The sequence below is a fragment of the Hordeum vulgare genome, chromosome 4H (genome assembly GCF_904849725.1).
Source record: "Hordeum vulgare subsp. vulgare chromosome 4H, MorexV3_pseudomolecules_assembly, whole genome shotgun sequence".
In the NCBI taxonomy this organism is placed as follows: domain Eukaryota; kingdom Viridiplantae; phylum Streptophyta; class Magnoliopsida; order Poales; family Poaceae; genus Hordeum; species Hordeum vulgare.
This window is the reverse complement of record NC_058521.1, coordinates 583,128,488-583,140,358: the sequence shown is the minus strand read 5'-3', so window position 1 is coordinate 583,140,358 and position 11,871 is coordinate 583,128,488. Positions and strand designations below refer to the sequence as shown.

The window sequence follows — 11,871 nt, the reverse complement described above, 5'->3', positions numbered from 1 at the left end:
GATTCTAACAATGCATCATCATCATCATTAAATAAAGCTAAGCTGACTAACAAGTGGGCCATAACTAACACGAGTCCTAGTCACCTTGCGGCTTGCGAGTCCTTCACCTCGAAGTTCTTATATTGTTATTTTTTACCTGGCTATTGTGTACGGTGTACCGGAAAACACAAAAGAGGGAAACAACACGTCTCCCTAGCGTCCCCACCGGGCAGCGACTCAAACCACGGCGCGGGTAGGGTCGGCACGGGTAAGCAAGCCCGTCGTCCCCTCCCGTCGGGATCTAGCCCCGCCCCACCCCGACCCCCACCCCCGTCCACGAACCAACGGAGGCGGCATCTCCACCGCCGGCGGCGAGCAATCCGGCTAGGGTTTCCGCGGCCCCGTCGAGCGACCCACCCGATGGGACCGGGCGCGCCGTCCCCGGAGGACGCCGCGGGCGGGGAGCCGGAGGCGTGGTACGGGAGCATCCAGTACCTCGTCAACATCTCGGCGGTGGGCGCCGCCTCCTGCGTGCTCCTCTTCCTCCTCGTCAAGCTCCGCTTCGACCACCGCCGCATCCCGGGGCCCTCCGCGCTCGCCGCCAAGCTGCTCGCCGTCTACCACGCCACGGCGCCGCAGATCGCGCTCCACTGCGGCGCCGACGCCGCCCAGTTCCTCCTCTTCGAGCGCGCCTCCTTCCTCGTCCTCGCCGCCGTCTCCGCCGCCGCCTTCTCCGCCGCGCTCCCGCTCAACCTGCTCGCCGGGGACGCCGCCATCGCCGACCAGTTCGCCGCCACCACCATCTCCCACATCCCCAGGGCCTCCCCGCTGCTCTGGCTCCACCTCCTCCTCACCGCCGCCGTCGTCGCCATCGCGCACCTCGGCATCTCCCGGATGGAGGACGCCCTCCGCATCACCCGCTTCCGCGACGGCAACGGCAACCCCAGCGACCCCAACTCCAGCTCCGTCGCCGTCTTCACCATCATGATCCAGGGCATCCCCAGGACGCTCGCCGCCGACAAGACCCCGCTCAAGGACTACTTCGAGCACAAGTACCCCGGCAAGGTCTACCGCGTCATTGTGCCCTTCGACCTCTGCACGCTGGAGTACCTCGCCGACCAGTGGGGGAAGGTTCGGAACAAGATCTCCTGGCTGGAGGCAAGGATGGACGCCCGCAGCCTGTTTGACGAGTTTGTGCAGGATGAATCAGGGCACTTGGAAGCGCATTGGCTTGTCAGGAGATGCAAAGAGCTGTGGGCAATGGCCGCGCAGAGGTTCGGGTTTACTGATGATGAGAGGCTAAGGAAGCTGCAGACAAGTAAACTCGTGATTGGGAGCAGGCTTTCGGATTACAAGGAAGGCCGTGCGCCTGGTGCTGGCATAGCTTTCGTTGTGTTCAAGGATGTGTACACGGCAAACAAGGCTGTTAGGGATTTCCGGATGGAAAGGAAGAAGACACCCATTGGCAGGTTCTTCCCAGTGATGGAGCTCCAGCTTGAGAGGAGCCGATGGAAAGTGGAGAGGGCGCCACCGGCATCAGATATCTACTGGAATCATCTTGGGATGAACAAGACCTCACTAGCCTTGCGCCGGATTGCTGTCAACACCTGCCTCATCGTAATGCTCCTGTTCTTTAGTTCACCCTTGTCAATACTCAGTGGAATGCAAAACGCAGCACGGATCATCAATGTGGAGGCTATGGATAATGCCAAATCATGGATTGTTTGGCTTCAAGGCTCAAGCTGGTTCTGGACAATAATCTTTCAGTTTCTACCCAATGTCCTCATCTTCGTGAGCATGTATATTATCATCCCATCAGTACTGTCGTACTTTTCCAAGTTTGAGTTCCATCTGACAGTGTCGGGAGAGCAGAGAGCTGCATTGCTTAAGATGGTTTGCTTCTTCCTTGTTAATCTCATCTTGTTGCGTGCGCTGGTGGAATCGTCGCTTGAAAGTTGGATTCTTAGCATGGGACGGTGCTACTTAGATAGTGCTGATTGCAAGCAGATTGAACATTACCTGAGCCCATCATTCTTATCGAGATCATCACTTTCTTCCCTGGCGTTCTTAATCACATGCACCTTTCTGGGAATATCTTTTGATCTGTTGGCTCCAATCCCTTGGATAAAGCATATACTGAAGAAATTCAGAAAGAATGACATGGTCCAGTTGGTCCCTGAAGAAAATGAGGAGTACAGATCTATGAACAATGACGAAGAAACAAATGGTCTGATATCGCCTCTAATGTCTGAGAGAGAAGACAGTGACATTCTGAATGGTTTCGAGGGGCATGATCTTTCCATGTACCCAATAAACCGGAGCTTCCACATGCCAAAGCAGAAATTCGACTTTGCACAATACTACGCGTTTGACATCACAATATTCGCGCTCACGATGATCTACTCATTGTTCGCTCCGCTTGTGGTTCCTGTCGGTGCAGTATACTTTGGCTACCGTTATCTTGTGGACAAGTACAATTTCCTGTTCGTGTACAGAGTCAGAGGATTTCCTGCAGGCAATGATGGGAAGCTGATGGATAGGGTGCTGTGCATCATGCAATTCTGTGTTATCTTCTTTCTTGCTGCTATGTTGCTCTTCTTCGCAGTCCAGGGCGATTCCATGAAGCTGCAGGCTATATGTACTCTTGGGCTGTTAGTGTTCTATAAGTTGCTGCCTTCTGGAAGTGATCGCTTCCAGGCGTCCTTGTTAGAAGGGATGCAGACAGTTAATAGCTTTGTAGACGGTCCAACGGATTATGAAGTTTTTTCACAACCTGACCTGGATTGGAATCTGTATCAATCCTGAAGAAAACTCAAGGTCAATACACACTTGTTTCATTTGAAAGTCATCTACTATCACCAAGGCTTCACACTGTACATCTCTTCTTTTGTATACTTGATGTAGATTAACTCCTTTTTTTCTAGCTGATATGTTTGTTTTGGAAATGACAAACACTTCAATTTGGATCATGTAAGCATGAGCTGTCTATCCAAATTCCATGAAAAAACACCAGGCATTATCATACATGATTGGTTCATCATCTTGAGATTTTTTTTCTTTTAATTGCCTCCGTCTAACGCAAAAAGGCCCACCTTCAGCAGATATATCAGTGCATGCCACATTTATTCTTTCCATCTTTTCTGTGTTAGAATGTTCCAACTGTAAGAGAATTATTGTTATGTTTGGGATTTAAGAGATTTCTAACACTGGGAGCTACCTTTTGCACTCTGAATTGTGACAGTCAAACTACACTGTAAACTTCTGATGTTTTGATGTAGCTTCACAAACATTAGTACTCTCTATTCCCGACGTGCAACAATTGTACTGATATATCATCGATTTTTTGACATCCCTAGTCCTCATCTTTTCTCATTCATATGTTAGGCCATTAGTTAATTTGGTGTGTTTGTATTTTTGTTAACCACTGTTCATATATTTGTTTATTTGCTCTGTTTGTATCCGTAATTCTTTTTTTGACGTGTTGTATCTGTAATTCTGTATTAACCATTGGTTGCATATTGATTGCTTCCAGCTATCCTTGTTAATAGAGACACAGACAGTTAAATAGCTTTGTAGACAGTCCAATGGATTATGAAGTTTTTTCACAACCTGACCTGGATTGGAATCTGCATCAATCCTGAAGGAAAAGCTCAAGGTCAATATACACTTGTTTCATTTCAAAGTCGCGTAGTATCACTGGAGCTTCACATTTTACAGCTCTTTATTCTTTTGTACAGTTATGTAGATAAACTCCTTTTTTTCCTAGCTGGAACTGTTTGTTTTCGAAATAACAAACACTTCAATTTAGATCCTGTAAGGCATGAGCTCTCTATCTTAAATTCCATGCCAAAGCATCAGGCATTATCTCCTACCCCCTCCGTCCCAAAATTCTTGTCTTAGATTTGTCTAGATATGAATGTATCTAGACAAGTTTTAGTATTTAGATACATCCATTTCTAGACAAACCTAAGACAAGAATTTTTGGGACGGAGGAAGTACATGATATTCATCATCTTGAGATTTTTTTTCTTGGAATTGCCTGCATCTAGTGCAAAAAGCCCCAACCAGAGCAGATATATCAGTGCATGCTGCGTTAGAATCTTCTATAAGAGTACTGTATTATTTAAGTGATTTTTAACACTGAGAGCCAGCTTATGTACTGTGAGAATTGCAAAGTCAAACTACACAGTAATTTCTGAAGTTTTTATATATCATCACAAACATTAGTAGTTTAGTAACATGATGTGCCACAAGTGTACTGATATAGCATTGATTTTTGTGACATCCCTGTTCCAAGTTTATTCCCCTTCTCATCTTTTCTGTTTTGTATGTTAGGCCATCATTTAATTTGCTGTGTTTGTATCTGTATTAAGCAGTGTTTATATATTTGTTATTTTGCTGTGTTTATATCTGTATTAACCACTGTTTGCATTTGATTGCTTCCAGCCCAGCCATCCTTGTTAATAGAGACACAGACAATTAAATAGCTTTATAGACGGCCCAACGGATTATGAAGTTTTTTTCACAACCTGACCTGGACTGGAAGAAAAACTCAAGGTCAATACACACCTGTTTCATGACATAGACAACTAGTATCGCTGGAGCTTCTCTCATTGTACAACTCTCAGTTGTTTCTGTAGTCTGTACAGCATTGTAGGATAACTCCTTTTTTCTATGTGGAGCTATTGTGTTTCATCAAATGACATACACGTCAATTCCGATCATGAAACCATGAGCTGTTATGCGGGGATGCCGTGAAAAGATATCTGATGTTATCCTATTCCTACCTGATTAGTTCACCATGTTCTTTTTTCCTTCAATTGCGGCCATCTAACGCGATCTAGACATTTATTCTTCCCAGCTTTTCTGTGTCAGGGTGTCCCAGTTACACTTACATGAGAGTTATTGTTATGTCTACCTTATGCACTGTGAGTTGTGTCAGTCAAACTAAGCAGCAACTTGTGAAGTTTTTATGTAGCCTCACAAACATTAGTATGTACCATGTGCAAACAAGTATTGGCACTGATATAATTAGCTGCCCCCTATCCAGCTTATTCTATAAGTCCAAACTTATTTTGGGCTTATTCTATAAGTCCAAACTTACATTTTATTTTAGAAGTCTACTAGTTGATGTTTAATTAGTAGGCTTCTAAAATAAAATTTTAGTCCGGGCTTCTAAAATAAGCTGGGTAGGGGACAGCTTATTTTCATAGCTCCAAATAAGCTACAAAAGAACTGGTCCAGACTAGATACATATGTATCTAGACAAATCTAAGACAAGAATTTTGAGACGGAGGGAGTATTAAACATAAGACGTACCATGAGCAAAAAAGTACTCCCACCGATCTAAAATAAGTGTTGTGGTTTTAGTTTGGATTTGAACTAAAACCACAAACACTTACTTTGGATCGGAGGGACTAACATATTTGTTTGAACTAAAACCACAAACACTTACTTTGGATCGGAGGGACTAACATATTTGTTTGTTGATATCCGGTTTCCAGGTTTCCTCCTTTTCTCATCTATTCTCTTCTGTATCTTTGGCCATTTGACAGTTTGCTGTTTCTGTACCTTTCTTTACCAGTGTTCTTGTACTCATGCTTTTGTGGTCATGTAATCAGAGGCAACTATAGTTCTGGTTTTATCTGACCGTTTTGCTTATCATTGAGAGGTATGAGAGTGTGATGCTACCTTGACCACTCTTAGCAGATTGTGCACATTTTTTTTCTTTTCTTGTTTTTGTTTCTACTCGTAGGTCTAAAGGCTTTTATATTTCTTTATGGAGGGAGTATGTTTGTGTAAGTTTCCTTGAGCAGTATTTTTGCTTATGTTGTTAGAGCATCTCTAGCCGACCCGTATAATGCCTCGACCCGTAAAATAACCATCAAAATAAGGGTCGGGATGGAAAATGCTGCCAGATCAGACCCCGCAAACTCGTTCGACCCGTAATTTTTTTTAAGGGGCGCGGCAAAATCCCCTCCCTGACCCGTGAAAACACAGGTTTCTGCCTTGCCTATACGGTGCCATGTATCGTAGGGAAACGGTTGGCGGGACGGACATTTCAGCCCACGCCCTTTCCCCACCCCCTTTCGTTGCGCGCCGCCATTTGTTCCCCCAGTCCGTCGTCGGCTCAGGGCGACTTATCAAGGAGAATGAGCTCTTACATTCCGTTTTCCATAATCAATCTTATCAAGGCTTAGCTTATTCCTATCAATTTCTTAAAATTACAGAGGAGAGGTGGGATAAGCACTTGAATAAAAATTTGCATGCAGCTGGATTTTGGTTTAATCCGATCAACCAATACAATGAAGAGCTTATGTCAAAGTATCACACCACTGCCTCCGGAGTTATAGATGTTATTGAGAGGTATCCATCAAATGATCCAGATTTGCGCAAAGCTTTGACACGAGAGATGAAGATTTTTAGAGGTGCGGAAGATGATTTCGTAAGAGTGACAACCATTAGTGACCGAGCTACAATGCTTCCTGGTACGTCTAATGCATTTATCTTTTGTTATCCATTTTCCAATTTCAGCCTTAAGTGATTTTGAAATATGCATATGCTTTCCTTTCTCTATATGAATGGTGGTCGAATTATGGTTGTAGTGCTCCACACCTCCAAAAGCTTGCAATTCGTGTCTTGAGCCAAACTTGTAGTGCTTCGGGTTGTGAGAGAAATTGGAGTCTATTTGAGCATATTCACTCCAAAAAAAGAAATAGACTTGAGCATCAAAGGATGAATGAGATTGCTTATGTGCACTGCAAGTCAAGACTGGAGCAAAGCTGCTCTCTTTATGTTATCCCTACTCCTTGATTTATTCTTTTTATTGGTGTGTTGTATGGTTTATAATTTCATTGCATGCTTAGGTGTATGTACCAAACTAGAATCTATGACCCAATTAGTTTGGAGGATATTGGCAAGTTTGATGAAAATTGGATTCTTGAAGATGATCCCGTTTTACTAAGCGTGGAAGAGATAGAATTATTCCGCAAAGGATGTTCACCAAATGACAATGACATCGAGATAAATTGCAATATGAATGGTAATGTTTTTATTCCCACACGTGGGTATTTTCTGTTTTTACTCATTATTCCTGATTTTGAGCACAAAAACTTGTTCTGTGGTGTAGATGATGATCTTGTGATTGAGGATGATAAGGACAATGACATGGATGGTTCTCATTCTCAAGGAAATGATCATACAAACATGCCAACAGCCGACGAGGGTGCAAATGATGGACATGATGATGATGATGATGATGAGAACAATGGGATGGATTATGATGCGCCATGTGGACAGAGTACGATTGATTGGAACTTCCAATATCGTTAACTACTACTCTGCCTTCATTCTTGTTGGGTGTTCTATTTGTTTGTGAGAAAGACTATGTTTGAGAGTTTGAGACTTTGGTTATTGCCTCTTGTTGCTACCATTGCTACTGAACTATGGGAGACTATGCATTATTATGAGATTATGAGACTATGAATTATGTTGCCGGCTTGCTGCTATGTTGGTTGTTGCTATTTGTGATGTTGCTTGCTGCTCCTAGTAGATTTGTAAATGTGAATGTGATACTGTGTATTTGTGATATTGTGAAAGTATAATGTATATGAAATTATGAATCAGATTTTAACATGTACTGGGTACTAAATTAGTGCTTACTCTGTCGTGTGATTTAATTTTTCTATTAATTGGTGTATTTAATAATAAAATATATATTATTTTATTGCTTCAAAAACCAACAATCGAACCGGTGAACCGGCGGTTCGACCGGTAAAAACCTGAACCGACAGCCTGTCCGGTTCAATTTCTGGTTCGGTTTTTTAAACTATGCCTGGAGATACAAGTGGATGTGCAAATGCAATTGGAGATGATTGTCTCGGTATGTCAGTGGGCCTTGGAAGCTTTGGTTCAGTGTCAAAGCAAGTACCATCTCCATCGTTTTGCGCTGGAAGCTTTGGGTTGTTGCCCTGCATTGCATGCTTTGGGGTGTTGTCATATGTAGGTCCTGTTGTAACATGGGTGGGAGTTTCCATACCCTTATTTGCTTCATTATACTTCCTTGCCGTGTCAGCATCCATATTGAATCATTCAAAATCTTCAATTCCCTCTTTGAACAGGCTCATTGATGGACCATCATCAAATTGCATGGCAAGTCCTTGCAATGCAGCCACTGTTGGAATTATGCCCTAGAGGCAATGATAAATAAGATATTATTATAATTCCTGTATCAAGATAATCGTTTATTATCCATGCTATAATTGTATTGAATGAAGACTTAGATACATGTGTGGATACATAGACAAAACACTAGCAAGCCTCTAGTTGGCTAGCCAGTTGATCAAGGATAGTCAAGGTCTTATGACTATGTACAAGGTGTTGTTGCTTGATAACTGGATCACATCATTGGGAGAATCATGTGATGGACCAGACCCAAACTAATATATGTAGCATGTTGATCCTGTCATTTTGTTGCTACTGTTTTCTGCGTGTCAAGTATTTATTCCTATGACCATGAGATCATATAACTCACTGACACCGGAGGAATGCTTTGTGTGTATCAAACATCACAACGTAATTGGGTGGCTATAAAGATGCTCTACAGGTATCTCCGAAGGTGTCCGTTGAGTTAGTATGGATCAAGACTGGGATTTGTCACTCCGGGTGACGGAGAGGTATCTCGGGGCCCACTCGGTAATACAACATCACACACAAGCCTTGCAAGCAATGTAACTTAGTGTAAGTTGCGGGATCTTGTATTACGGAATGAGTAAAGAGACTTGCCGGTAAACGAGATTGAAATAGGTATGCGGATACTGACGATCGAATATCGGGCAAGTAACATACCGAAGGACAGAGGGAATGACATACGGGATTATATGAATCCTTGGCATTGAGGTTCAAATGATAAGATCTTCGTAGAATATGTAGGATCCAATATGGGCATCCAGGTCCCGCTATTGGATATTGACCGAGGAGACCCTCGGGTCATGTCTACATAGTTCTCGAACCCGCAGGGTCTGCACACTTAAGGTTCGACGTTGTTCTATGCGTATTTGAGTTATATGGTTGGTTACCGAATGTTGTTCGGAGTCCCGGATGAGATCACGGACGTCACGAGGGTTTCCGAAATGGTCCGGAGACGAAGATTGATATATAGGATGACCTCATTTGATTACTGGAAGGTTTTCGGAGGAGATAAGAAAATCAAAGAGAAAAGAAAAAAAAGGGGGAAGTGGGAAGGAAGGGAAGGACTCCACCTTCCAATCCTAGTTGGACTAGGATTGGAGGAGGAATCCTCCTCCCCCCCTTCGGCCAAACCCCTTGGGGCCTCTTGTGCCCCAAGGCAAGGCCCCTCCCCTCCCACCTATATATACGGAGGTTTTAGGGCTGATTTGAGACAACTTTTCCACGGCAGCCCGACCACATACCTCCACGGTTTTTCCTCTAGATCGCGTTTCTGCGGAGCTCGGGCGGAGCCCTGCTGAGATTAGATCACCACCAACCTCCGGAGCACCGTCACGCTGCCGGAGAACTCATCTACCTCTCCGTCTCTCTTGCTGGATCAAGAAGGCCGAGATCATCGTCGAGCTGTACGTGTGCTGAACGCGGAGGTGCCGTCCGTTCGGCACTAGATCGGAGCGGATCGTGGGACGGATCGCCGGACAGTTCATGGGACGGTTCGCGGGGCGGTTCGAGGGACGTGAGGACGTTCCACTACATCAACCGTGTTTATTAACGCTTCTGTTGTGCGATCTACAAGGGTACGTAGATCTGAAATCCCCCTCGTAGATGAACATCACCATGATAGGTTTGCGTGCGCGTAGGAAATTTTTTGTTTCCCATGCGACGTTCCCCAACAGTGGCATCATGAGCTAGGTTCATGCATAGATGTCTTCTCGAGTAGAACACAAAAGTTTTTGTGGGCGGTGATGTGCGATTTGCTGCCCTCCTTAGTCTTTTCTTGATTCCGCGGTATTGTTGGATCGAAGCGGCTCGGACCGACATTACTCGTACGCTTACGAGAGACTGGTTTCATCACTACGAGTAACTCCGTTGCTCAAAGATGACTGGCGAGTGTCGGTTTCTCCAACTTTAGTTGAATCGGATTTGACCGAGGAGGTCCTTGGATGAGGTTAAATAGAAATTCATATATCTCCGTTGTGGTGTTTGCGTAAGTAAGATGATGGGCAAGCCCAGAGAGATCACCTCATAATGCGTAAGTAGGATCGCATCTTACTTACGCAAACACCACAACGGAGATATATGAATTGCTATTTAACCTTATACAAGGACCTCCTCGGTCATATCCGATTCAACTAAAGTTGGAGAAACCGACACTTGCCAGTCATCTTTGAGCAAGGGGGTTACTCGTAGCGATGAAACCAGTCTCTCGTAAGCGTACGAGTAATGTCGGTCCAAGCCGCTTCCATCCAACAATACCGCGGAATCAAGAAAAGACTAAGGAGGGCAGCAAAGCGCACATCACCGCCCACAAAAACTTTTGTGTTCTAGTCGAGAAGACATCTACGCATGAACCTAGCTCATGATGCCACTGTTGGGGAACGTCGCATGGGGAACAAAAAATTTCCTACGCGCACGAAGACCTATCATGGTGATGTTCATCTACGAGAGGGGATTTCTGATCTACGTACCCTTGTAGATCGCACAGCAGAAGCGTTAGTGAACGCGGTTGATGTAGTGGAACGTCCTCACGTCCCTCGATCCGCCCCGCGAACCGTCCCACAAACCGTCCCACGATCTAGTGCCGAATGGACGGCACCTCCGCGTTCAGCACACGTACAGCTCGACAATGATCTCGGCCTTCTTGATCCAACAAGAGACATGGAGAGGTAGATGAGTTCTCCGGCAGCGTGACGACGCTCCGGAGGTTGGTGATGATCTTATCTCGGTAGGGCTCCACCCGAGCTCCGCAGAAACGCGATCTAGAGGTAAAACCGTGGAGGTATGTGGTCGGGCTGCCTTGAAAAGGTTGTCTCAAATCAGCCCTAATTGTTCCATATATATAGGAGGAGGGAGGGGAGGCTTGCCTTGAGGCTCAAGGAGCCCCAAGGGCTGCGCCACCAAGGGAGGAGGAGTCCTCCTCCAATCCTAGTGCAACTAGGACTGGAAAGTGGAGTCCTTCTCTCCTTTCCCACCTCCTTTTTTTTCTTTATCTTTGATTTTCTATCCTTGGCGCATAGGGCCCTCTTGGGCTGTCCCACAAGCCCACCCAGGGCTGGTGCGCCACCCCCAAGGCATATGGGCTTCCCCGGGGTGGGTTGCCCCCCCCCCCCCCCCCCCCGGTGAACACCCGGAACCCATTCGTCATTCCCGGTACATTCCCGGTAACTCCGAAAACCTTCCGGTAATCAAATGAGGTCATCCTATATATCAATCTTCGTTTCCGGACCATTCCGGAAACCCTCGTGACGTCCGTGATCTCATCCGGGACTCCGAACAACATTCAGTAACCAACCATATAACTCAAATACGCATAAAACAATGTCGAACCTTAAGTGTGCAGACCCTGCGGGTTCGAGAACTATGTAGACATGACCCGAGTGACTCCTCGGTCAATACCCAATAGCGGGACCTGGATGCCCATATTGGATCCCACATATTCTACGAAGATCTTATCGTTTGAACCTCACTGCCAAGGATTCATATAATCCCGTATGTCATTCCCTTTGTCCTTCGGTATGTTACTTGCCCGAGATTCGATCGTCAGTATTCGTATACCTATTTCAATCTCGTTTACCGGCAAGTCTCTTTACTCGTTCCATAATACAAGATCCCGCAACTTACACTAAGTCACATTGCTTGCAAGGCTTGTGTGTGATGTTGTATTACCGAGTGGGCCCCGAGATACCTCTCCGTCACACGGAGTGA

At 45.3% G+C, this 11,871-nt stretch overlaps 1 protein-coding gene across 2 annotated transcripts; it reads left to right on the top strand.

The window, feature by feature from the left end:
• Positions 1–209: 209 nt before the first annotated feature.
• Positions 210–4,839, top strand: LOC123449732 (CSC1-like protein At4g35870). Of its 2 annotated transcripts, XR_006632043.1 has the most exons (3): positions 210–2,796; positions 3,512–3,634; positions 4,426–4,839. XR_006632043.1 is itself a non-coding variant. In XM_045127053.1 (2 exons), exon 1 carries the CDS (start codon positions 400–402, stop codon positions 2,782–2,784), a length of 2,385 nt encoding a protein of 794 aa, XP_044982988.1. In that variant the 5' UTR covers positions 210–399; the 3' UTR covers positions 2,785–2,796; positions 4,431–4,731. The 2 variants fall into 2 exon arrangements, 1 of the variants encoding a protein (XP_044982988.1); XM_045127053.1 differs by lacking the exon at positions 3,512–3,634 and having other exon boundaries at positions 4,431–4,731.
• The last annotated feature ends 7,032 nt before the right edge of the window (positions 4,840–11,871 follow it).

Coding starts and splice junctions, on each gene's coding strand:
- LOC123449732 (XM_045127053.1), top strand. CDS start 400: ATGGGACCGGGCGCGCCGTCCCCGGAGGACGCCGCGGGCGGGGAGCCG.